At 31.1% G+C, this 26732-nt stretch overlaps 10 protein-coding genes and 2 non-coding genes across 12 annotated transcripts, besides 5 other annotated features; 6 read left to right on the top strand and 6 right to left on the bottom strand.

Moving 5' to 3' along the window:
- Positions 1 to 170: a mobile genetic element.
- Positions 165 to 1199: a mobile genetic element.
- A 2-nt stretch (positions 1200 to 1201) lies between these two features.
- Positions 1202 to 1636: a mobile genetic element.
- A 1495-nt stretch (positions 1637 to 3131) lies between these two features.
- Positions 3132 to 3169: a mobile genetic element.
- A 1169-nt stretch (positions 3170 to 4338) lies between these two features.
- Positions 4339 to 4376: a mobile genetic element.
- A 1091-nt stretch (positions 4377 to 5467) lies between these two features.
- On the top strand, positions 5468 to 6500 carry TVAGG3_0550180 (cysteine-type peptidase protein; the record flags this gene model as incomplete). Its single annotated transcript, XM_001326040.1, has 1 exon — positions 5470 to 6210. The coding sequence occupies one exon, from the start codon at positions 5470 to 5472 to the stop codon at positions 6208 to 6210; it is 741 nt and encodes a 246-aa protein (XP_001326075.1).
- An 89-nt stretch (positions 6501 to 6589) lies between these two features.
- TVAGG3_0550170 lies at positions 6590 to 8826 on the bottom strand (the record flags this gene model as incomplete). Its single annotated transcript, XM_001326041.1, has 1 exon — positions 6634 to 8820. The coding sequence occupies one exon, from the start codon at positions 8818 to 8820 to the stop codon at positions 6634 to 6636; it is 2187 nt and encodes a 728-aa protein (XP_001326076.1).
- Positions 8827 to 9806: 980 nt separating this feature from the next.
- Positions 9807 to 10801, top strand: TVAGG3_0550160 (clathrin-coated pit assembly; the record flags this gene model as incomplete). The annotated part of the gene is made up of 1 exon (XM_051238145.1): positions 9807 to 10604. One exon carries the CDS (start codon positions 9807 to 9809, stop codon positions 10602 to 10604), a length of 798 nt encoding a protein of 265 aa, XP_051095969.1.
- Positions 10802 to 10912: 111 nt separating this feature from the next.
- On the top strand, positions 10913 to 12047 carry TVAGG3_0550150 (uncharacterized protein; the record flags this gene model as incomplete). Its single annotated transcript, XM_001326043.2, has 1 exon — positions 11434 to 12000. One exon carries the CDS (start codon positions 11434 to 11436, stop codon positions 11998 to 12000), a length of 567 nt encoding a protein of 188 aa, XP_001326078.2.
- Positions 12048 to 12206: 159 nt separating this feature from the next.
- Positions 12207 to 12740, bottom strand: TVAGG3_0550140 (cyclophilin-like family; the record flags this gene model as incomplete). Its single annotated transcript, XM_001326044.1, has 1 exon — positions 12207 to 12740. One exon carries the CDS (start codon positions 12738 to 12740, stop codon positions 12207 to 12209), a length of 534 nt encoding a protein of 177 aa, XP_001326079.1.
- A 243-nt stretch (positions 12741 to 12983) lies between these two features.
- Positions 12984 to 13915, bottom strand: TVAGG3_0550130 (uncharacterized protein; the record flags this gene model as incomplete). Its single annotated transcript, XM_001326045.1, has 1 exon — positions 13026 to 13910. One exon carries the CDS (start codon positions 13908 to 13910, stop codon positions 13026 to 13028), a length of 885 nt encoding a protein of 294 aa, XP_001326080.1.
- Positions 13916 to 13971: 56 nt separating this feature from the next.
- On the bottom strand, positions 13972 to 14045 carry TVAGG3_0550120. The gene has a single exon. It is a non-coding gene; the product is annotated as a tRNA-Lys (tRNA).
- An 862-nt stretch (positions 14046 to 14907) lies between these two features.
- Positions 14908 to 16548, top strand: TVAGG3_0550110 (ankyrin repeat and SOCS box-containing protein 4 family; the record flags this gene model as incomplete). Its single annotated transcript, XM_001326046.1, has 1 exon — positions 14986 to 16413. The coding sequence occupies one exon, from the start codon at positions 14986 to 14988 to the stop codon at positions 16411 to 16413; it is 1428 nt and encodes a 475-aa protein (XP_001326081.1).
- Positions 16549 to 16735: 187 nt separating this feature from the next.
- Positions 16736 to 16924, bottom strand: TVAGG3_0550100 (uncharacterized protein; the record flags this gene model as incomplete). Its single annotated transcript, XM_001326047.1, has 1 exon — positions 16736 to 16924. The coding sequence occupies one exon, from the start codon at positions 16922 to 16924 to the stop codon at positions 16736 to 16738; it is 189 nt and encodes a 62-aa protein (XP_001326082.1).
- Positions 16925 to 17590: 666 nt separating this feature from the next.
- Positions 17591 to 18340, top strand: TVAGG3_0550090 (glycine-rich protein family; the record flags this gene model as incomplete). The annotated part of the gene is made up of 1 exon (XM_001326048.2): positions 17591 to 17947. The coding sequence occupies one exon, from the start codon at positions 17591 to 17593 to the stop codon at positions 17945 to 17947; it is 357 nt and encodes a 118-aa protein (XP_001326083.1).
- Positions 18341 to 18709: 369 nt separating this feature from the next.
- On the top strand, positions 18710 to 19873 carry TVAGG3_0550080 (glycine-rich protein family; the record flags this gene model as incomplete). The annotated part of the gene is made up of 1 exon (XM_001326049.1): positions 19040 to 19873. The coding sequence occupies one exon, from the start codon at positions 19040 to 19042 to the stop codon at positions 19871 to 19873; it is 834 nt and encodes a 277-aa protein (XP_001326084.1).
- Positions 19874 to 19964: 91 nt separating this feature from the next.
- Positions 19965 to 20038, bottom strand: TVAGG3_0550070. Its single transcript has one exon. It is a non-coding gene; the product is annotated as a tRNA-Lys (tRNA).
- Between the last annotated feature and the right edge of the window lie 6694 nt (positions 20039 to 26732).

The following is a 26732-nucleotide window of genomic DNA, read 5'->3' as shown; positions in this document are numbered from 1 at the left end:
AAATTTGCACCTAAAAATGCGTAATATTAAAAATTAAGGTATTAATTATGATTATCTTTCTTTAGCTTTACATGCTGTATGCTACTTTTGTGCTTGTAGAATGTTTTTATTCCCTATGCGTAATATAAAATTAAGTATTAATTATGATAGCTTTACATGCTGTATGCAACGAGAGATCATGTATTAAACTTCAGAATTTAGAACCTTATTTTTAGGCATTATCTTGGCTACCTATTTAGGCTCGAAAAGCAAAAAATATCAAAAAAAAACTTGAGTCCATTATGACCCTTTCATGGAGGTAGTTTTTATCCGCTAGTATTTTCCCTTTGAATCTCTTTACAATTCGAAATCAAATTCAAAACTCAGTAGAAGAAAGGAAGAATCGACTTACTACGGCTGTAATACGAATAAATACATATATTTAATTATTTTTATTTACATAATAATTGTTTGAAGCTCATATTCCATCAAATTTTTAAATAAAAACATTAAAATGTTGAAAATGTTCATATATTTTAATAGGTTTTGGCACTTTATTGAGGAATTACTACATACATAGTCGAACTGAACTTGATATTTTGAAATTTAAATTATTTATCAAAATTAAAATTTAACTTGAAATTTATAATTATTTAGTCATATTTTGCATAATTCTAAGTAGATTTTGTAAAAAATCAAGAAAGAAAAATTTTAACGTGCTTTATTTTTTCTTTTTTTAATAATACATATTATTATATAATTAACATATTCATAATGTTTCACACTTTCAAAAATATAATCCTCCTCCTCGCAAATAAACGTACATACGGGTGGCCTCTTTTTCAAAAAATTAAAATTTGAAATTTTTGGCTCAAATATTAGAGATTTTTTCAACCTTCAACGATATATGTTGTCTATATCAGACCTCCTTTCTTTTTGATACTTAACATTGTTCCTAAATCTTAGCCGTTAAGGCTGTTCTGAAAATATTTTTTTTTTCGAAAAAATTCGAAAAAAATTCTTAAAATTCAAAAATCCCTTAATTCCTGAGGATTTTGGAAAAAAGTTTTTACATGAACATGTGTATATTATATGAAGTATATTGATAAGGTAAAAATCAAATTTTATTGCATATTCATCGAGAAAATAAACTAACGAATCCCTCAAAATTGAGAGGGTAATCCTCCTCCTCTCAAATAAACGTACATACGGGTGCACCCTTAAAAAAAATGCAAAAAAAATGTAATAAAATAAAAAAATTTTTAGTATCGATAATCTGAAATATGTTGTTTACTTAAGCCGCTCGCTTCGCTCGCGGCTTAGTTTCGTAATTTCGTACAATCTTTTTTCGAATCTATTCTTTTTGTCAGCCGCGAGCGAAGCGAGTGGCTTAGTTTGGTAATTTCATACAATTATTTTTCGAATTTGTTCTTTTTGTCAACCGCGAGCGAAGCGAGTGGCTTTTTATTTTTTAAAATTTTTTTCTTTCTTACTTTTTTTCCCCCTTACTTACAATTTTGATAGTAACTTACCAAATCTCTCTATCATATAATAATAAATTAATCCATTTTTTGTTTCAAATCTGACACTTTACATTTCTGACATGTAAATATGTCACTTTTCACTTCACCTCACTGGGCAAGTTTGTGCCCCCCTCAAAAATTTGAATTAATGCTCTCCTGCTATTTTTTTTCTCTCTGTTACCATTTAGGCGCACATATATAGTTACTATATTTCAAACTTTGAAGTCTCTATGAAAGCTAATTGTAGAGTTATACAAGCATCTAGATTTTTTAAAATGTATTATTAGATTATCTAAAAAAGTTTTCTAAACTAAGGTGGTGATCCCTTAAAATTATTTTAAATATAAATAATACATTTTATTATGATGTGAGGAGTTCCTCTAGTGTTACATTTGACTTTTATCGATCAAAGAATCTGGAATAGGCGGATCTACAATTACAAATCGACCTCCGACATCGCTTTCTTCTTTAATGAACTCAAACTGTGTTTCAACGTTTATTTTGATTGACATAGAGAGGGAATAAATTTCTTTGAGTTGACAATCTTCAAGAATCTCCTTCTGACATTGAAGAACTCAATGAAAGACATGAATGGAGAGTACAATCCGAGAATTGCAAAAATTATTATTAACATTTTCCTCAAAAAGTTTAATAAAGCAGCAGTAGACTCCGAAACAACAACTTTTATGGGTATTCTGTAATCGATGTTGTCATACAACTATTGTCAGAATCTGACGTTTGGCCTCTCCCAATTGAGACAAATTTTGGTTTGTTACGTAAGACATTAAACCAAGCAGGGCATACTATATTTAGTAATATTTTGTATTCAAAATATTGCTTTGCATTATATAATCAGTCAAATGATTTGAAGGACTAATCAAGCTTGTATGTATTTGGCTAAAATAGTTAATCATTAGTGAAGTTAATTTAAAATTCTTGATCAAAATACAGCCTTGACAATGCTTTGGTAAAAATGCAAATTCCGATATTCATTTCAGTTTCAAAAATTGAGTAAATATATTTGATATACAAAACATTATTGATATTTCAGTTTTTCAGATACTTTAAGCTTCAAATTTGAGTAAATTCTAAGATTTGAGCAAAATTTTAACAATAAAAATAAGGATGTCAATTCGGAAAATAGTTTTAACTTTAGGAAAATATAAATTTAGAGTAGGTGCCAAAAGTGCTTACTCTTAAACAACCGTCGGATTTCCGGGTGAAATCGTGACACACTTTCGTCTTTCGTAGGCAGTGGTGGTTGTTACAAAAGGTAACTTCGAATGTAGCGTGAAATCTGCAAAAAAAATTCTGAAATTTGAATTGAGAACACAAAAATTGAATAGTTTACGTCAATAAAAAAGAGAAAAATGAAGCCAATGTATCTCGAACCTAGGACTTAGAAAAGCAATTCCACTCTTTATACCATTACACTACATGCATCTCTCACCTCAGTGAATGAGATCAACTATATGATAACTTTTTCCCCATTATATTCTTGTGGAAAAGTGACAAATAGCAACTTTGACCCTCTCTCTATAAATTTATATTTGGAAAATATAAAAAATAAGATGCGCGAGGTTCGAACTTTTGATAAAAATGTTTCTACAAATAATTTTATAGATATAATGTTGTAAACAGAAATTCATCAAAAGTAACACCTCAGAAAAGCTAAAATATTGAATTTTTGGAACTTTTGATAGAGCACGTTTTTAAATATTAATTAAAGTAAATGTATATTTTGTAAAGATTCTTTTTAATAAAAAAATAAAATTTTGAAGAAGACCACAAAATCTTCTGAAAAATAATATCACATAAACTCATATTATTTTCTAATATATAACTATTTTATATAAAAATCAAATTCAATGATCTTAAAAGCGAAGGATAAACCTCAAAATTTACGAATATAATGAGTGGGAATATAATGCTTATCTATCATAAAACCATATGAAATATCAATTTTTGCTTTACGCCTAATTTTTAACGACAATTAGCAAAAAATGTTAAATGTTAACACTCAGTCCATTTGAATATGAAAAATAAAATTGACTTTGATTAAATGTTTTTATTTATCATGCAATTCTTCTTGCGACCAAAGATTTGAATAAAAGTTCAAAAAATAAGATAGCTTAAAAAATAATATACGGTAGTGTTTACTAATAGATGAATAGTATATAAATTCTATTAAAATGGATTTGATCCAAAAAAATATAAAACCAAAAATAATTGTTATAATTTAAATGAAGAAGTAATTTAAAACGATTTTATTTATGATCAAATTTTATATATTTTTTTGGATCAAATCCATTTTAATAGAATTTATATACTATTCATCTATTAGTAAACACTACCGTATATTATTTTTTAAGCTATCTTATTTTTTGAACTTTTATTCAAATCTTTGGTCGCAAGAAGAATTGCATGATAAATAAAAACATTTAATCAAAGTCAATTTTATTTTTCATATTCAAATGGACTGAGTGTTAACATTTAACATTTTTTGCTAATTGTCGTTAAAAATTAGGCGTAAAGCAAAAATTGATATTTCATATGGTTTTATGATAGATAAGCATTATATTCCCACTCATTATATTCGTAAATTTTGAGGTTTATCCTTCGCTTTTAAGATCATTGAATTTGATTTTTATATAAAATAGTTATATATTAGAAAATAATATGAGTTTATGTGATATTATTTTTCAGAAGATTTTGTGGTCTTCTTCAAAATTTTATTTTTTTATTAAAAAGAATCTTTACAAAATATACATTTACTTTAATTAATATTTAAAAACGTGCTCTATCAAAAGTTCCAAAAATTCAATATTTTAGCTTTTCTGAGGTGTTACTTTTGATGAATTTCTGTTTACAACATTATAACAATACACTGATACCAAGTCTTCTGCCTAATCATATAACCAGAGAATCCGGCAGGAACATTTTTTAACGTTCTCTTTGCTAAACTATAGTCACCATCGTTAGGATCTACAAAGTCAGTCTTGATGTAGTTCATAAAAATGAAGAATTCCTTTGAATCAATGAAAATATTCAAAAAGCACATTCTATATTTACGTTTATTTTATATTTTATTTTTCAATATTGTTTGTGATCGACTAAATATTAAAAATGATATTTTTCTCACTCAGAAATAATTTCCAATAGAATTTTCTTTCTCACAAAAATTTTTATACAACTATATCAGAAACAGTGAATGTAATAAAAATTTAAAGTTTTCTTTTCTCATGAAAATTTTTTTCCTCATATAGAATATCATTTTACTCGGCATGATGTACCGAGTCTGTTTTTGCAATTTTGTATTTTCTTCTTTCCAAATTTATTTTTTCCAAAACCGTGTTTTTATTCAAATTTTCAATAGTTTATATATTTTCTCAAACCGTCTTAGATTTTCTCACTTTTTGGGGATTTTCTCTCAAAATATACAAAAATAGTAATATCAATACATGTGTCTAATATACTTTAAAACCCTCGTGACAAAATTCAAAAACGAAGAGATCTTCTTTCCGAATTTTTTTCAAAATCAAATAAATGAGATAAAAAAGTACGTTTGGAAAATTCATTTTTACCATTTTAGGAATTTTCTCACTTTTCTTCCAAATTGACATCCTTAATAAAAAGCAAAAGCATATATAAAATAGTAATAATATCTAACGAAAAAGCCTTGACCATATGATAATAGAAATTTGGCAGAAAAATTTGAATTCAATTTAAGTTTCAGAACCAATCACGAACAATCGATTAAAATATTTCAAAGAGTATTATTCTGTAATTCCGGTTTTATATTGTGAACGGATATTTTTGAAAGCATTGAAAAAGTTTTTCGTGATTTTTTTCGTTTTCTCAATATTAAATTTTTATTATTCTCCCATAGTAGAATTAAAATTTTTCTAAAATTTAAGATATTCAATTTTTGAAATCAATTGTGTTCGTTAACAAAATTCTCAAAAAAATGAACGAAGAGATTATGAAGCTACAAGACGAATTAGAAGAAATAAGTCACAGCTTATCGCAACAAGATATATCCGAAGTTATTGATAATGAAAGACGAATATGTTTTATTTGCTGCAATTCTTATACAAAGCCAGAATTTCATTTAGGATCTGCTCCAATTAACGATTCAATCACGGTCGCATTACTACATCATGCCAAAGGTTATAAAAATATTCATCTACTCAATCCAAGCCCACAAAAATTCATGTCAATTTTTGATAAACTCTTACAAATGAAATTAGAAAAGCTTACGATATTTTATTGCGGTCATGGAAGTAAAATTGGCAATGAAAGTGTCCTCATTTTCGATAATGGCTGCATAAAAGGTTCCCAAATTCTGGATCATTTCCGTGCTTACAGCCTTGATTCATGCCAAAAAACAATTATTGCTGATTGCTGCAACGCTGAGTCAATTTGGGCCGGCGAAAATCTTCCAAAAAATACAATAATTTTGTGTTCTTCTATTGGTGATACACCTTCCAAACAAGCTAAAGTTTTTGGAAGAGATCATGGACTATTTACACTATTCTTTTGGAGAGCTTTCCGCAAGAATCCAAATTTCTCCATCAAAGAAATTGTTCAAAATGTAAATACTTATTTGGCAAAGTTTGACCAGAAGATCATGTGCACATCTACACCGTCAAACCTTGTCGACTTTTCCATGTTCGATGGAAAGAAGCGAATTATTAACAATGCATAAGAATTATTATTTATTGTTTTGTTTTATTATAAATTATATTATTCTATCCGGTAATTTAGGCTCTAATTTTTTTCTGATCCAATTCATCATCTTCTTATTAACATTATTAACATTCATATATGCATTAAATTAATGGAAATAAGTTAGACTTTATATTTATGTTAGAAAAGCAGCTTGTTGGACGTTGCTCGTTAAATTCTTTTCTCCATCATTCTATTCTATGGATAAGCAAGCGCAAATCTATCTGTATATGGAAAATAACAACGAATGGTTTAACTGTAGCTTCCGTTTCGGAATCTTTTAAAAATCTTTGCTATTTAGAGCATCATAACTTTTATATTGGATGATAAAATTCGAAATATTTTCCATAGACTTATATGAAAATAATACATATAGTTAATGTTTTAATTAAATAATAATAAATTAACAATTATTTAACCTCAAAGAAAGGTTTTTGATCTGGTAAGCATCAGCCAATCTTTGCCTGATCATATTAGGATCAGGTGCTGGTACCGGCGGAATCCTTATCTTCGATCTTGGATCAATATAAATCTGAGGAGAGCTTGGTAACGATCCAGACTGTTGAGGAACACCAGGAAGAGGCATCTGAGGCTGTGCGGAAGGTTGTTGAGCTTGGTTTTCATTTCCTTCCTCTTCTCCTTCGTCTTCCTCTTCTTCCTCGTAATATTCTTCCTCTTCCTCGTCTTCTTCCTCCTCTTCCTCTTCATCCTGATCGACTGTTAAGAACTTTGGCCTGCATTCCGATGGAATTGCGATCTTTGGGTTTCCTTGTCGAACAATTTCCATCAAATCGAGAAGTAGCGGGTCCTTGATCTTATATTTATCATCGAAGAACGTAATGGAAAGGTTAACACCTCTTCTTGCGAAAGATTTGTAAAATTTATTCAAAGCATCGCCTTCTGTAATGCCATTGCCTACAGCTTTGACGGTAACGACTGCTCTGTTGTGCATTAATGCGTCCGATAAGCTGTCAAGGATCGCAGGAGGGAATCCTTGGTTTGATAAATCAATATGAGACAAAGAACGATTGGTTTTGAGGGCAACAATGATATATTTGACATGATCAAGTAATATCTTGCTCTCCGAGCCAGCGCAAAATAGATATCTTAAACGTTTTGTGAAGGCAATATATCTATAAACGTTTTCAAGCACTTTTTCACCTTGGTTTATGCATCCATTGATAGATAACCATGCAATACGGCATTCCGATAAGTAATCAACGAGATCTGGGAAGAGTGGGTTGTTATCCCAATTAAATTCTGTCAATTTTTCGGTTGAGAAGTTATCGAGGTTTTGTTTGAACTCATCCCATTTATTATCTTCGACTTTCGTGTTCGCTAGTTCCAAACGAAGCTTCTGCGATGCGGTTTGATGATCTGTTATGACAAGGAAGATTGCTACGAGGGCGGAAGCGTTCCATGTGTTATTGGAAAGGTCTATTGACTCAAGATTAGGTGGAAGAAGTAAGTCTTCAGGTACAGATTTCTTAGTTATATTATTTTGAAGCTCTAATCTTCTCAGTTTGATATTTCTCTTAGTTGACAGTAATTGGAATACATCGGCAACTTCAACTTCGCATGAATTCAACGCTAACTCTGTTAAATTAGGGAAATTGAAAATCGGAGCGTAATTAATACTCATTTTGCTGAAATTCAAGATCTCTATGTCCTCAAATTTGTTTGCATTTGACTCAAACTGCTTGTTGAACTCATGGTTTGCGGATTGGTCGAGAAATGGATTTTCTAATTTGTAAGAAGTCAGGAAAGGAACGTGTGCGAGGTCCAAAAGATATTTAACATCTAATCTTTCTGTTTTAGAGTTAATTAATTGGATACTATTGATGCGGCGCTTACCATCCATTTTTTCTTCTTTTAATGCAGATATAACTTTCCTTATATCTTCATTAACGGTATCTCTTGATACCAATGTTGTAATATTTGACGAATTCTTAAGGAATTTGGCAACATCTTTCCATTTTGGATTTTGAAACAGAGGAATTTCTATAGTATCGATATTTGTGACGTTAATTGACTCAAGAAGGATAATTAATCCTTTGTTTAATAATGCAACGAGAGAATCAAAGTTAAAAGAGTGGCCTAAAAAGTTGTAGTTCTGAAGATAGCCAGAAATCTCATGATTAGGCTTTTCATCACGAAGATAAGTGAGGAATTTGTAACGCTTAATCGGAGCATTATCAGGCTTCTTCATTCTTAATAATGGAGTGATTTGAGGGAGTTCTTCAGTTGGAAGGATGGTAAATATAGCTTCGAACAATTTCTTAAAAGCATCATCCATCTCTGGACCACTAATGAGATGCTCTTCTGACTCATATTTTATTCGTAAGATTTTATCGTTTGTAAGTTCTATTTCTTTAACATCTTGGTGAGTAAAGTACTTATACTGTGCAACTTTACCAAAAGCTTTGGATTTAAATATCTGTATATCGAAATCTGTCATCAATAAAATGCATTTCGAGCCTTTTTTGATATTTCCTTCATCAGACATCGTGACATGATTGATATAGAACGGTTTGCATGCTTTTTCTCGATACATGCCACCTATCGATATCTTAGCTTTTTCATCAATCATTTTTTCAAGAGATCCAATGTAAAGCTTTTTTTTCTCGGAATTTTTCACCGTCCCTTTGAAAATGAATTGCAAATATATAATTTTGTTTGAAAATGTTGCCTATAATCATATGCAAATATTAAAAAAATTATTCCGAATCTGAGAAATGAATCAGAATTACAAATGAAATCCGTTAAGAAGCTGAATTCGAATTTAATAGGACAAAGTGGTAAAGAATATTTGGCAGCGGTAATAGTGTGCACACTATTTTCCAATATTTCGTATTCAACATTTTAATTTGACATTGGAATTCATCACGCTGCAACTAACAAACACAGTTGACTAATTCTAAAATGTTTTTGAACATCTAAATATCATAAAATTTTTGATTGCTTATGATGATGAATTCTATATTCCATTAATCATGGATACATCATATACTGCGAAATCTCAATTGAAATCCATAGAGCACGATCAATTCAAAATAATGCCAAATAAATCAAAGTAATTTCAAACGAATCAGAACATATTCATCTTAATCCAGATTATAATATGCGTAATCGTTTTACAAGAAGGAAATTTATAAAGATTTTAGAAGTGAAGTATTAAAAGTGAGCATTAATCATGAATTAATAGAAAATATCAAAGAACATAATTAGTGTAATGATAATTAACTAGTCATTGGTCAGTGATATGTCTCGATATTTTTTCATGAATCTGACTTTCGAAGGAATCAAGATCATCTCTAAACTAACCATTGCCAAAGTGGATTCATATCAACGCTATGATTTGAAAACTAATCATATTTTGATGAATACCGAGAAACACATCAGGAATAAATATCATGTTATCCTTGAAAGTAAAGTAATGCGTGTGTGCAATCACTAATACTCATAGAACACAAACTGAAATGCTTCACCCTTAACCTTTACATCCGAGAAATAAAAAAGTGTTACATCTCCCCTTTTTTTTCTGATATAAATTTTTATGAAATTTTATCAAATTTTATGGATTCGAATAGCTCTGAGGCGAGAGTAATAATGCCAGCGATTATTAAAGGCTACGATCATTTAAACAACTCAGCCTTTGTCGAGTGGGTTATTAAAGCATGCAAAAATGATGATAAGCCACCAAAATCGAAGCATGTTCGCAGAATTATCAATGGTATGCTTAGAGACTCTAATGTATCTATGCAAATGATGGTTAATATCATTATTGATGATAACCACTGGCAGACAAATCCAATTTTGGCGCCAAATTATATATTTGCCCTGTCTGTCTTCCAAATGATGAAGAAATTAGAGGCAGCAGATGATGCTCTCAAGAAGATTGATATGCTTTCCAGTTATTATGAAAAACAACGCTTCGATGAAAAACTTACACCATATTGGAACATTGCCTTGGGTCTTGCATCAATTTACCACTCTAAGGTTATTTTCCATCATCAGAATCCTAATGTTCAGCCTAATTTCCATTCAATAGATGGCAAATTCCCAAGTGAATTTTTCGAAATCCTTCGTGGTTATCTTACCAAAGTTATTTATGAATCAAACCGTGCGCTTGCAAATATTGCTGATAATTTCCCATGCACTGTCATGGTACAGCCATTTATTGAAGAGGCAATCAATTCATACAGACTTTTGAAGTTTGTTGACAAAGATAATGCTGCAAAAACAACATTGAGGGATGCTGAAGCACTATTTGAGAAAGCACAGTCAATCCAATTCTTAAGGAGTGCTGTTATTTATCCTCCAAAGTACAACTCAATCCCAGAGCCTCGTTTTTCAAGCTATGGCGCACAGTGATCAAAACAAAACTACGAGATATGCTTAAACTTTATACTTATTTATTGGAATTTTTATCTTTTATTTACTCTCATTTTTCAAACCGGATGTATGATACTTCACTTACCCTTGAGTAGTTTTATTAGATTGACTACCTAGGCAGAATATTATGAAAAATTATTTTGATAATCGATTTTGAATTACGATTTTTCATTCCAATTTATAATGAAATAGCATCTGTGCTTTGTAAAGATAGAGAATTTTAAAACATTTTTAGTTTTAAATTTTTCAAGATGATTTTTTTTTCGTACGTTTGTGAAACTTCGATTTTTCAAGAACAAAATGACTTACAATCTTCAGCTCGAACTAGATAATAACATGATAGATATCACAATTAAGATTGTAAGCGAGAACGAAATGAGAGTAGAAGCAAATGATCCAATTAACTATCACAGATGGCAATCAACTTTCGATTATAATTATTTTAGTTTGTTAGCGCAGCAGACAATCCTCAAAGACCAAGAGCTTGCTCAAAAATTGTTTATGATTCCCTTAAATTGAAAAAGGGTTGCGAAATCAAACTAACATATGTAAAAGATGTTACACAAAAAAACGATGTTGGAAGTGAATTGCTTCTTATATTTAGTATCAACATAATGGTTAAAATAGCTTTACCCTTCAAGCTTGAACCAAAGCCCTACTCTACACAAGAATTAGTTGATATAATCAAAGATCTAAAGAAAACACAAGGTCCCAGACTTGACATAGAAAATCAATTGATACAAAACAACTTTATGAACAATCTCAAGCATTTTTTGCTGAAAAACAAGATTTGATTCAACAAATTCAAATGTTACAGGATGAAAACGAAAAGTTGAAGGAAGATCTATCTAAGAAGGAAAGGATTATTAAATCTCTTCAAGAAACTTCTCATTCTAAAATTCAACAATCTTCATATGATCGCCGAGCACCTAGCCCTCACTCTAGTAGTATTGCTGAACGTCAAACTGTATCTCCACGTACCAGACAAACTTCTGGACCATATAAAACAGTTCGCTCTGGATCATCTAATTCAAGAAACGCATCTGCTAAAAATTCAAGAAATGCTTCTGCCAGAAGTTCATCTATTTCATCCAGGAATAATTCTGCTTTTAATTCTCGTAATTCCTCTAGAAACAGCTCTGTTCAAAGCTCTAGGAGAAATTCAGTAGCAAGTTCTTCGAATAATTCAAGAAGTTCATCAGTGAGGTCTTCTAGAAATTCATCCGCTAGATCATCAAGAGGTTCCACTCCAACACGTACTAATACATCATATAGAAGTGAACATATTCCTCTGAAAAGGTTTGACCCTACTGCATGGAAGAAGCAAAGAGATGCACGCCGTTCGGCTTCTCCTGCTAGAAAAACTTTTTATTAATGGATATTTTGTTGCTTTTGTTAAATTATTTTTATTTATTATCATGATATTTTACTTTATATTTTATATTGAGTTTGTTTAATTTCGAATATAGAAATAGTTTTAGTAATTACATAAACAAATAAACATTTATTCTGAATACGATATCGGAATATTAAATAAAATCTTAGAGTTAAATGAAATGAATATCATAAAGCTCTAAGAAATTATATATCGTAATCATCATCTCTATCGTATTGTATGCCGCATGTGCAAACTCGAACTTTATTGATATCATTTCCTGAATCAACAAAATTTGCAATTTTTTGTATTATATTCCTTCCACTAATGAGTCTCCCAATTGGAACAGCGTTTTCTGGAACATCTGCGTTTTCTTTCATTGTAATGATGATTTCTGGTGAAGTTTGTTCATTTCGTGGTACTGAACATATCATATAGGGGATATTGCATGGAGATGTTGGATAATCTGCTGGCTTTGTTTCAACTTTATCAAGAAAAACTGAACCGAAGGAAACTGAATTTCCTGGATTGTAGTTCGATGCATTAACACCTCTGAAGCAGTACTGTCCGCTTAAGCATTTTAATCCGGGCTCTAAAGTTGCGAACCAATTTGGAGCTTCACGGTTGAAGAAACCGATATCAAGCCTTCCAGAGCGAACTTTATCTATAACAATATCTAAATAGCCTCGCTCAAACACTTTGGGTGTTGAAAGTGTGCACTGAAGGAGAAAAGAAAACATAAAATCTGTCAGTTTTTCCGAAACATGTTCAGTGATGAAGTCAAGTGACTTTTAAGCATCTGAAACTATAAATATTTTAGTTGGGATTCAATTGGTTATAAAATCATGCAAATTAACAGCACACCCATAAAATATTCGAAATATGATGACTTTTCAATCCTCATTAACTAAAAGAATTGAGAGAAAATCACTATCTAAAAGGATTCTTATGTATGATCTGATGATCTTTTAAAACTATATAAAGAAGGAAAATTGAGTTAAATTTTAGTATAGAAACAAACAAAATTATGATTGAACAAACATGAAAAGTGCAATAGAAAAGCATGCGAGGAAGGATATTGTTCCTTTAGCATCAATTTCAACATCATCTTTTGCAACTTTTCTGACAGCAATGATTTCTTCACCATTGAAGCACATTTTACAGTTTTTAATACTTGGGATTGCTTTTCTATCTCCAAATGCCGATTTCAAATCTGAGCATATTCCTGGAGGACTTGTAAGCTTTTTGTAAGGCGGGATTACGCCATCTATCTCGAAAAACTCAGCATGTACAGCATGCCCTGCTTCAATTTTGAGAGACAACGATATATCATTTCCAAGTCTCATATTAAAAAGACCTTCATTATTAGTATCGATTTCACATATAAGTCCTCGAGGATTCGAAACTTTGATTTCCTGTGAAAAAGTAGAAGCATATTTGGCTTGAGCAACAAATGAGCCAGAATTATCTCCAACTTGCTTCATTGTAAATAATTTATGAAATGTTCCTCCTTGCCAAACTTTTTCACGATGAACTGTGTAATGATTTACTCGTTCCCATATTGGTATAAGTTGAAGCCTTGAAGATGCGCGTGGTGTTGAAGATTTGTATCTGTCAAGTAATCGTAACTGTGGTTTTGATTCTTGAGGCATATTTTGTAATCTTGGAATCTCTAATGCTGAATTTGCATGTGGATTGACCATAGGTGTTTCGCTCTTTGATTGAGTCATTGTATGTACCTGTACTTTTGGTGTTTCTGAATCAACACCACTGTCATCGTCGTCATTTGATAAAATAAAAACAGAATTTTTACTTGGAGAATCAGTCTGAGCATCGTTATTATTGCTTGATGGTTCACGTTTTAATCTTTTGCGAACCCTTCTGTCATTGCTTGGCTTGGTATCACTCATTTATTTTTGTAAAATAATTGTTTTGAAAAACAATGTAAAAACGGAAGAAAAATTTAAAAAACGCTATCCTGGGGACTCGAACCCCAAACCCTTGGATTAAAAGTCCAAAGCTCTATCCTGTTGAGCTAGGAAAGCTTCACGATGTTTTCGATGAATAAGTCCTTATCATATTTATTTCACACTTTTCAGTCAATTCTATCGGCGCGAAAAGTAACTTTTGACATTTTGAATTTACAGTAAATTAGCATACTATATTTATAATTTTTATGGCTTAATTTAGATAGTATTCGTTCAGAAATTTTAATCATATTTTAACTAAACATATGTTAGTATTCTTCACTATTTGGTTGGTGCAAGCGCCAACCAAATAGTAAAAAATTCAATTTTTCAAAAAATTTATTATTTAATTATCATCAAAACTCACGGAAAACTTAATGCTTGGTTATTACAATACATTCAGAATCAGAATTCATCACATATCCTTTTCCGAACAAATGAGGATATAATTTTCGAAAAACTTCTGAGAGTTTGAATTAGATCATATCATATAATTAATATATATATATATATATTTGGCCGAAGGTGGCGTGCTTGCTAGAAGGGTAAGCGAAGCCACCTGAGGCCCGAAATCATATTTGATCAAATATGATTTTTTTGGGCTAAAGGAATGTAGTAAATATATATCTTCACACTACAGATCACCAAACTTTATTCAACTCAATCGGACAAAATCACATGATATGCTTGTTCATTCAATTCCAAAATGTGTCTGTTCAAAGAAACATCAATAGGAAAAAAGAGATACGCGTACAGTTTGTATTTAATTTGTGTTCAAATATGTTTTTGAGTGATTATCCAATAAATGAGAACAAGTTAAACCCATATCAGTAATATGTACTAAATGCTATTATATATTTTCATAATTAAAGTCTCTGAATTTGAAAATAGTCGAGGTGGACTATTTCAAAAAAAAAGTGTATAGAGAAAGGTAGTCTCACGAAAAATCTGGCGGTAAAAATGTGTATCGAGTTTTGAGAATTTTATGAAAAATTACGACATCTAAAATTTTTGGTTGATGTCCAAGGGAAAAACCAATCAAGCCCATTATGACAAATTGATGGAGGTTTTTACAGGATATAATGATGTCTACGATGCTTTGTACAGGCTGAAAACAAATGACGAAGAAAAATTAAACGCAATTTACAAAAAAATCAAACAAAACCTGATTGACTCTTATCGAATTCCGCCTGGTGAGACTATCAATAAAATATCCCAACTTTCAATTTATAACAACCGCTACATGAAGTCATATTTAGCGATTGTCAAACAAATTGTTTACGAATGCCATCTAAATCAGGTCAACAAAATCAGCGAAGTTTTTAATTACCTTTTCTACAAAGAATACAATATAGTATTGAATGAAAATGAGAGAAAAAGTTTTAACGATTTTGAAGATTCTCATTATTCATCTGATATTCACGAACAAAAGACAATTTACAGATCTATTATGGATGATGACAAAATATCATTTATAATTTTTACAGAAAGAGAAGGATTTGATAAAAATCAAAAATTAAAAAGTGATTTATATCCATATTCAAGAGGTATTTCGTTACTTGAACTATGTTGTTATTATGGATCTGTTGATTGTTTTAAGTTTTTAATAACAAAATTTCAATCAGAAATAACTCCAAATTGTCTTAGATATTCTTTTTTGGGTGGAAATCCAGACATTATGAATGAATGCTTGAAAGTACAAAAACCAGATGATAAATGCATGGAATATGCAATTATATCACACAATATTGATTTTGTAACATTTTTGATGAATGAACACAATATAAAAATTGATTTAGAATTGTGCTCTAAATACAATAATCTTCAATCATTTTTAGTTTGTTTGGATCAAACAAATGATATCAACACATGTTTTGTTTGTTCTCCGAATTTCCATCTTTCATCACTTTTAGAATATTTTATTTCCAATGGTGCAGATATCAATGCTAAAAACAAATATGAATTGACCCCTCTTCATTATGCAGCCAGAGATAATAGGAAAGAAACTGCAGAAATTCTTATTTCAAATGGCGCAGATATCAATGCTAAAGACAAAGATGGATGTACCCCTCTTCATTATGCAGCCAGAGATAATAGGAAAGAAACTGCAGAAATTCTTATTTCAAATGGTGCAGATATCAATGCTAAAGACAAATATGAATCTACCCCTCTTCATTATGCAGCCATGTATGATAGAAAAGAAATTGCAGAAATTCTTATTTCAAATGGTGCAGATATCAATGCTAAAGACAAATATGAATTGACCCCTCTTCATTATGCAGCCAGAAATAATAACAAGGAAACTGCAGAAATTCTTATTTCAAATAGTGCAGATATCAATGCTAAAGACGAAGATGGATGGACCCCTCTTCATTATGCAGCCAGAGATAATAGGAAAGAAATAGTGGAAATCCTTAATTCAAACAAGACAAGACTGTCATGTTGAATTTCGTAAAGGCAAAGGTTCAAGAGCGAGTTGCCTTATTTTTTATTTATTTATTTATTTATAATAATAAAGACTCATATTTCCAGACTATAGTTGTAATCATTGAGAAATATATTTCACACACTTTGTCTGTATATTGAATTATAGGGATATTTGTATTCATTAGTTAGATCCAATTTAAGCTTAAGTAAATATAGAAAACTAGAGCTCGGATGGATAATCTTTCAAAAGAAAAAAGAAATTAAATAAAATAACTTTTAAAAAAGGTTTTAAAGATCAATGAAGAAAATTGAAATTTGTGTTCAAGTTGTCGTGAGCTACTTTATCTTGTACCTTTGTAGAGTTGGTAGAAAAAGTAATATGGGTGTTTCTTGATGAATGAAGGAACATCGAAGTTCTTCTTTGGCAAAGCGATACCTTTCTTGTGAGCTATCTTTGGCAAAGCGAATTTCTTGCATCTTAGCTTTTGCATAGCATGGCGTCCATACTTCTGATACCAGCGCTTTAACATTTCCTTGCCATATTTGCTTTGAATCTATTTCATCTCATATGCAATTAAATATATAAGTCATTAACATATTCAAAATATATTAGTCACTTTTGAGAGGAGGGACGACGATTAAAAAGTGAATATATAAATTTAATAGTTGCTTGATACTTTTTCGGGCTTATTTATAAGCCCGTAAAAAGTATCACGACTATTTTTCTATTGAAAAAAATCATTTTTTATTTATATCTTAGAATGTTTCTGCTAAAAGTTCATATTATCTTATAGGTTATTAGATGATATTACATACCATGTTAATGTTAATGGAAATAAGACCACAAAGACATATATATTTGATTATCCGTGCCCATCAAATTATGTTTGTACCGACTACATCATTGAATTGCATCCAGGACTCTATAAATTCGAGCTATATGGTGCCTCTGGTGGTGGTGATGCAGACAAGATATCCTCTTTCATTGATGAAAAGAAAAATTGTATAAGTGATTTTCTTGTTGAAGAATATCATGGAAACACCAAATGCGCCAATGTAGGAAGCCGTGGTGGTGCTGGTGGCTATATATCAGGGATCATTAAATTATCCCACGCCATAACCGCTTATGCAACGATAGGTGGTCAAGGAATTTATAATATATCACTGAGAAAAAATCATCTTTTGACCCTAATAAAATGGTTAAAGGCGGTTATGGTGGCGGTGGTAATGCATTTAACTTTTATTCGAGTAGCACAGACTACGGCTCAGGAAGTGGCGGTGGTCAAACCGCTGTCAAGTTCTTCTCAAATGACCTTTGGCATCGAGTGATCGTGGCAGGTGCTGGAGGTGGGTCTGACAATTCTTATACCTATCCAAATATGGTTGATGATGGATCAGGTGGTTCAGGAGGTGGTCTTACCGCTCAAGGGTGTTGGATAAACGGTGCACTCAAATCAGATAAATTGGCAAATTCCACTTTTGGTTTCACATTCGGTTCTGGAGAGTCGGCCCAAGAAAAAGGATCCAAGAACCCAAATGGAATTCTCATATGACCAATCTGTAGATAAGCCAGGCGCTGGAAGTGGATGGTTCGGAGGATTCGCATGCCATAGCGGGAACGGAGGTGCTGGAGGAGGAAGTTCTTGGGCACTCTCAGCTAGTGCAGTCATCCCGACAGGGAATATCTCTGCTAACGGAACTTTCTTTAACGAGACAGAGAGCCATCCATACTTCTTTAGCTTGGATGATGGATATTTATTCAATGATGTTAAGACATATCCAGGAATCTGGCAATGTAATGGCCGACTTGTTATCACTATTCTTGATACAGCTCTTTGTCTTTCTTGTAGAACAATTGGCTGCAATTATTTTTCATATGAGCTTTTGTTTGTGTTATTTTTCGACTCAAGTTAGAAATAAGCAATTAAACATATAATATTTAAATAAATTTCATTTCTGACAACCAATATGAATTTCAATTACAAATGAACAGATAATTCTTTGCTGACCAAACCACAGAATGAAAGGATGACCCTAATATAGTTGAGGATCTTTATACGAATGGTTATTCAATTTAGTTTGCCTAGCAAAATATAATATTATCATTAATGTGTATACTCATTAATTTACTAAATAACATCATCTAATGTTTGTACCCTTTTATTTTTTCTTGTTATTATTAATGGAATTAACATAATAAACCAGGAATGCTTTGCATTTTTTTTCTATGTTGCAGTATCAATATCTAATGTTCAAATTATGATAAGGATTATTATTTTTATTTTTGATCTTAATTCGATCATTTCGCTCAAATGTTTACCATTATACTGTGATTCCCTATTTTATCTTATAGTTTATCTGATCAAAATAAATACCAAACTAATGTTATTGTAAGGGATCATCCAAAAACATATATATTCGATTATCCATGCCCTCTTTCACATGAATGTACCGATTACATCATCAAAATTCGGCCAGGCATATATAAATTTGAGCTTTATGGTGCCTCTGGAGGAGCTTCTGCAGGAAGAACATCCTTATTCGTTGATAATAAACGAAATTGCATTAATGACATATATGTCAATATAACTAATGGAAACGCAGAGTGCAACCCTGTTGGAAGTCGTGGTGGTGCTGGCGGCTATATGTCAGGTATCATTAAGATATCTCATCCCATTACCGCCTATGCGACGATAGGAGGTCAAGGAAATTATTCAATCAATAGTAAAGTTCACAAATTTGATGACAACAATATGATTAAAGGCGGTTATGGGGGTGGAGGAAACGCGTATAACTACTATCTTTGCGAAAATGACTATGGTACAGGAAGTGGCGGTGGTCAAACCTCTGTCAAATTCCTCACAAACGATCTTTGGCACCGAGTGATCGTGGCAGGTGCTGGAGGTTGGTCTGATAATTCATATACCGAATCTAACTATGTAGATGATGGATCAGGCGGTTTAGGTGGCGGCTTTATTGCCCAAGGTTATTGGGTTGATGGTGTCCTTAACTCAGATCGAATTGCGAATTCCACTTTTGGTTTCACTTTCGGCTCAGGAGAATCAGCTCGACAAAAAGGTTCGTTGAATCCATATGGCCAGCATGATTATGATATACTAGTCGATAGACCAGGTGCTGGCAGCGGATGGTTCGGAGGATTTGCAGGTCACCATGGAAATGCAGGCTCGGGAGGTGGCAGTTCTTGGGCACTCTCTGCTGAAGCAATCTTTCCAGAAGGAGAAATATATGCAAATGGAAGTTTTTACAATGAAACCGAAAGTCACCCGTACTTCTTCAGTTTGAATGATGGGTATGTTTTCACTGAAGTCAAAACATATCCAGGCGTTTGGGTTGGTAATGGAAGACTTGTAATCACCGTTCTCGATAGTATTATCTGCCCATCATGTGCATGTTTTAATCGTATTAGTTTTATGTATGAACTATTGTTTGTTTTGGTTTTAGAAACAAATGCTAAATAAATAACCATATTTATTTATATTAGAAGCTCCATCCAATAATTAAAAATTTACGACTAAAAATTGATTCAATTGTTGAAAAAAATCTAAAAAACGCTATCCTGGGGACTCGAACCCCAAACCCTTGGATTAAAAGTCCAAAGCTCTATCCTGTTGAGCTAGGAAAGCTTCACATAAATATGGATAAACTACTATCTATCACAATATACCCTATAATTTTATGAATATGGCACTTTTCGTCGATTTTCAAAGAATTAAATCGCTTCTATCTCAATAACTAATAAACATATAAGATTTTTGAAAGTATATATATAGTGTACTACATCTCAAGATATTATTAATATGTATTAGAAAGAATAATATATTGGATTTTGATATCACAAAATGACTTTTCAATTTATTGTAGTTCCTCACAGAGTTGAGATTCTACAAAATTCTTTGCAGATAATTTTATGAAGGGATGATAGACTAACGAACTATAGATACATGAATTGAAAATAAAAAAATCGATTAAATATGAACCTTCATAAACCGTTTAAGAAACTTAAAAACTATTCTTTATTGTTTATTTTGGACGAAGTTTAATATGATTGTGGTTTTATTGGACAATAATCGAGTAACGGAAAAATATAACATTTATCTATAAAGTGAAAAATTTAAGAGGTATATTTCGTAAGATATTTCCTCTCTGATTACAAGAACTATTGTGAGCTATCAATCTAATGAAAGAGAGCAGATTTGGCCGTAATGAAAATGCAATACTTCGAAAATCAATGCAAAAAAGATTAATTTGTTAGAAACAATCGACTATGACACTGAATTCTAAGAGCAAACGTTTACATTAGGATATTTTGATCATTTCCAAATATTGCAAAATTGCATTTAAACAAGTTAAGGAGAATACTATATTAAACCGTGTTGTAAGGAAAATATAACAATTTTAAAGATTTTGCGACAGAATTTGAAAAAATATGAAATCAGATATATAAAAATTGAATAAAATAACATTATGATGGAATATAAGTAGATGAGCTATTAATGCTGCTATGATTTAAAATTGAGTAGTAATGAAATAGAATTTCGATTAAAAAATTAATGTAATCGTATGAAAGCTTTGATCCAAATAATTAATATTCGCAAATATTTTAACATACTAATAAAATTCTGATTATATTAAGATATTTTAAAAATGAGATTCCAAATTGAATGGTGATGGAGATGAAAATTTTTAAAAATATAAAATAAGAGTATAAATTGTTTGAGATATTAACTAGTAAATATTTGAAAAAGTAAATTATTTGAAATCCTTTAAAAATGTTACGATAAAAGCTATATAAATAAAATGACTGGTGTGGTTGGTTAGCTTAATGTGTAATATAAAAAGAATTAATGGGGTTGTGAAGTGAGCAACTTTGAGAAGAATCATTTGTGATTCTTGTCAAAGTTGAATCAAAGACAACAAATTGATAGACAATTGTTGTCTTGTGTAACAACATTCACTTGAATTATAAACAATAACAAGTGTTTGTTGTTCACTGAGCAACTTTGAGAAGAATCATTTGTGATTCTTGTCAAAGTTGAATCAAAGACAACAATTGATAGACAATTGTTGTCTTTGTGTACAACATTCACTTGAATTATAAACAATAACAAGTGTTTGTTGTTTCACTGAGCAACTTTGAGAAGAATCATTTGTTGATTCTTGTCAAAGTTGAATCAAAGACAACAATTGATAGACAATTGTTGTCTTTGTGTACAACATTCACTTGAATTATAAACAATAACAAGTGTTTGTTGTTCACTGAGCAACTTGAGAAGAATCATTTGTGATTCTTGTCAAAGTTGAATCAAGACAACAATTGATAGACAATTGTTGTCTTTGTGTACAACATTCACTTGAATTATAAACAATAACAAGTGTTTGTTGTTCACTGAGCAACTTTGAGAAGAATCATTTGTGATTCTGTCAAAGTTGAATCAAAGACAACAATTGATAGACAATTGTTGTCTTTGTGTACAACATTCACTTGAATATAAAACAATAACAAGTGTTTGTTGTTCACTGAGCAACTTTGAGAAGAATCATTTGTGATTCTTGTCAAAGTTGAATCAAAGACAACAATTGATAGACAATTGTTGTCTTTGTGTACAACATTCACTTGAATTATAAACAATAACAAGTGTTTGTTGTTCACTGAGCAACTTTGAGAAGAATCATTTGTGATTCTTGTCAAAGTTGAATCAAAGACAACAATTGATAGACAATTGTTGTCTTTGTGTACAACATTCACTTGAATTATAAACAATAACAAGTGTTTGTTGTTCACTGAGCAACTTTGAGAAGAATCATTTGTGATTCTTGTCAAAGTTGAATCAAAGACAACAATTGATAGACAATTGTTGTCTTTGTGTACAACATTCACTTGAATTATAAACAATAACAAGTGTTTGTTGTTCACTGAGCAACTTTGAGAAGAATCATTTGTGATTCTTGTCAAAGTTGAATCAAAGACAACAATTGATAGACAATTGTTGTCTTTGTGTACAACATTCACTTGAATTATAAACAATAACAAGTGTTTGTTGTTCACTGAGCAACTTTGAGAAGAATCATTTGTGATTCTTGTCAAAGTTGAATCAAAGACAACAATTGATAGACAATTGTTGTCTTTGTGTACAACATTCACTTGAATTATAAACAATAACAAGTGTTTGTTGTTCACTGAGCAACTTTGAGAAGAATCATTTGTGATTCTTGTCAAAGTTGAATCAAAGACAACAATTGATAGACAATTGTTGTCTTTGTGTACAACATTCACTTGAATTATAAACAATAACAAGTGTTTGTTGTTCACTGAGCAACTTTGAGAAGAATCATTTGTGATTCTTGTCAAAGTTGAATCAAAGACAACAATTGATAGACAATTGTTGTCTTTGTGTACAACATTCACTTGAATTATAAACAATAACAAGTGTTTGTTGTTCACTGAGCAACTTTGAGAAGAATCATTTGTGATTCTTGTCAAAGTTGAATCAAAGACAACAATTGATAGACAATTGTTGTCTTTGTGTACAACATTCACTTGAATTATAAACAATAACAAGTGTTTGTTGTTCACTGAGCAACTTTGAGAAGAATCATTTGTGATTCTTGCCAAAGTTGAATCAAAGACAACAATTGATAGACAATTGTTGTCTTTGTGTACAACATTCACTTGAATTATAAACAATAACAAGTGTTTGTTGTTCACTGAGCAACTTTGAGAAGAATCATTTGTGATTCTTGTCAAAGTTGAATCAAAGACAACAATTGATAGACAATTGTTGTCTTTGTGTACAACATTCACTTGAATTATAAACAATAACAAGTGTTTGTTGTTCACTGAGCAACTTTGAGAAGAATCATTTGTGATTCTTGTCAAAGTTGAATCAAAGACAACAATTGATAGACAATTGTTGTCTTTGTGTACAACATTCACTTGAATTATAAACAATAACAAGTGTTTGTTGTTCACTGAGCAACTTTGAGAAGAATCATTTGTGATTCTTGTCAAAGTTGAATCAAAGACAACAATTGATAGACAATTGTTGTCTTTGTGTACAACATTCACTTGAATTATAAACAATAACAAGTGTTTGTTGTTCACTGAGCAACTTTGAGAAGAATCATTTGTGATTCTTGTCAAAGTTGAATCAAAGACAACAATTGATAGACAATTGTTGTCTTTGTGTACAACATTCACTTGAATTATAAACAATAACAAGTGTTTGTTGTTCACTGAGCAACTTTGAGAAGAATCATTTGTGATTCTTGTCAAAGTTGAATCAAAGACAACAATTGATAGACAATTGTTGTCTTTGTGTACAACATTCACTTGAATTATAAACAATAACAAGTGTTTGTTGTTCACTGAGCAACTTTGAGAAGAATCATTTGTGATTCTTGTCAAAGTTGAATCAAAGACAACAATTGATAGACAATTGTTGTCTTTGTGTACAACATTCACTTGAATTATAAACAATAACAAGTGTTTGTTGTTCACTGAGCAACTTTGAGAAGAATCATTTGTGATTCTTGTCAAAGTTGAATCAAAGACAACAATTGATAGACAATTGTTGTCTTTGTGTACAACATTCACTTGAATTATAAACAATAACAAGTGTTTGTTGTTCACTGAGCAACTTTGAGAAGAATCATTTGTGATTCTTGCCAAAGTTGAATCAAAGACAACAATTGATAGACAATTGTTGTCTTTGTGTACAACATTCACTTGAATTATAAACAATAACAAGTGTTTGTTGTTCACTGAGCAACTTTGAGAAGAATCATTTGTGATTCTTGTCAAAGTTGAATCAAAGACAACAATTGATAGACAATTGTTGTCTTTGTGTACAACATTCACTTGAATTATAAACAATAACAAGTGTTGTTGTTCACTGAGCAACTTTGAGAAGAATCATTTGTGATTCTTGTCAAAGTTGAATCAAAGACAACAATTGATAGACAATTGTTGTCTTTGTGTACAACATTCACTTGAATTATAAACAATAACAAGTGTTTGTTGTTCACTGAGCAACTTGAGAAGAATCATTTGTGATTCTTGTCAAAGTTGAATCAAAGACAACAATTGATAGACAATTGTTGTCTTTGTGTACAACATTCACTTGAATTATAAACAATAACAAGTGTTTGTTGTTCACTGAGCAACTTTGAGAAGAATCATTTGTGATTCTTGTCAAAGTTGAATCAAAGACAACAATTGATAGACAATTGTTGTCTTTGTGTACAACATTCACTTGAATTATAAACAATAACAAGTGTTTGTTTTCACTGAGCAACTTTGAGAAGAATCATTTGTGATTCTTGTCAAAGTTGAATCAAAGACAACAATTGATAGACAATTGTTGTCTTTGTGTACAACATTCACTTGAATTATAAACAATAACAAGTGTTTGTTGTTCACTGAGCAACTTTGAGAAGAATCATTTGTGATTCTTGTCAAAGTTGAATCAAAGACAACAATTGATAGACAATTGTTGTCTTTGTGTACAACATTCACTTGAATTATAAACAATAACAAGTGTTTGTTGTTCACTGAGCAACTTTGAGAAGAATCATTTGTGATTCTTGTCAAAGTTGAATCAAAGACAACAATTGATAGACAATTGTTGTCTTTGTGTACAACATTCACTTGAATTATAAACAATAACAAGTGTTTGTTGTTCACTGAGCAACTTTGAGAAGAATCATTTGTGATTCTTGTCAAAGTTGAATCAAAGACAACAATTGATAGACAATTGTTGTCTTTGTGTACAACATTCACTTGAATTATAAACAATAACAAGTGTTTGTTGTTCACTGAGCAACTTTGAGAAGAATCATTTGTGATTCTTGTCAAAGTTGAATCAAAGACAACAATTGATAGACAATTGTTTGTCTTTGTGTACAACATTCACTTGAATTATAAACAATAACAAGTGTTTGTTGTTCACTGAGCAACTTTGAGAAGAATCATTTGTGATTCTTGTCAAAGTTGAATCAAAGACAACAATTGATAGACAATTGTTGTCTTTGTGTACAACATTCACTTGAATTATAAACAATAACAAGTGTTTGTTGTTCACTGAGCAACTTTGAGAAGAATCATTTGTGATTCTTGTCAAAGTTGAATCAAAGACAACAATTGATAGACAATTGTTGTCTTTGTGTACAACATTCACTTGAATTATAAACAATAACAAGTGTTTGTTGTTCACTGAGCAACTTTGAGAAGAATCATTTGTGATTCTTGTCAAAGTTGAATCAAAGACAACAATTGATAGACAATTGTTGTCTTTGTGTACAACATTCACTTGAATTATAAACAATAACAAGTGTTTGTTGTTCACTGAGCAACTTTGAGAAGAATCATTTGTGATTCTTGTCAAAGTTGAATCAAAGACAACAATTGATAGACAATTGTTGTCTTTGTGTACAACATTCACTTGAATTATAAACAATAACAAGTGTTTGTTGTTCACTGAGCAACTTTGAGAAGAATCATTTGTGATTCTTGTCAAAGTTGAATCAAAGACAACAATTGATAGACAATTGTTGTCTTTGTGTACAACATTCACTTGAATTATAAACAATAACAAGTGTTTGTTGTTCACTGAGCAACTTTGAGAAGAATCATTTGTGATTCTTGCCAAAGTTGAATCAAAGACAACAATTGATAGACAATTGTTGTCTTTGTGTACAACATTCACTTGAATTATAAACAATAACAAGTGTTGTTGTTCACTGAGCAACTTTGAGAAGAATCATTTTGTAATACTTTGAAACACAAAATAGCATATTATGCTTGTATTTATCTATATGTGTCATTTTGGGAGACATTGTCTATGCAAGTCTCCCAGAATGACACATTCATACACAATCTTCTTCTGATTGTGTATCTTTTGTCAACAAAGTGCAACAGTGCACTGTTATTGTGTGCTATGTGTCATTTTGGGAGACATTGTCTATGCAAGTCTCCCAGAATGACACATTCATACACAATCTTCTTCTGATTGTGTATCTTTTGTCAACAAAGTGCAACAGTGCACTGTTATTGTGTGCTATGTGTCATTTTGGGAGACATTGTCTATGCAAGTCTCCCAGAATGACACATTCATACACAATCTTCTTCTGATTGTGTATCTTTTGTCAACAAAGTGCAACAGTGCACTGTTATTGTGTGCTATGTGTCATTTTGGGAGACATTGTCTATGCAAGTCTCCCAGAATGACACATTCATACACAATCTTCTTCTGATTGTGTATCTTTTGTCAACAAAGTGCAACAGTGCACTGTTATTGTGTGCTATGTGTCATTTTGGGA

Source organism: Trichomonas vaginalis, chromosome II, assembly GCF_026262505.1.
Source record: "Trichomonas vaginalis G3 chromosome II, whole genome shotgun sequence".
NCBI lineage: Eukaryota > Parabasalia > Trichomonadida > Trichomonadidae > Trichomonas > Trichomonas vaginalis.
Note: the sequence above shows the minus strand (reverse complement) of the source record. Positions and strands in the feature narration are given on the sequence as shown.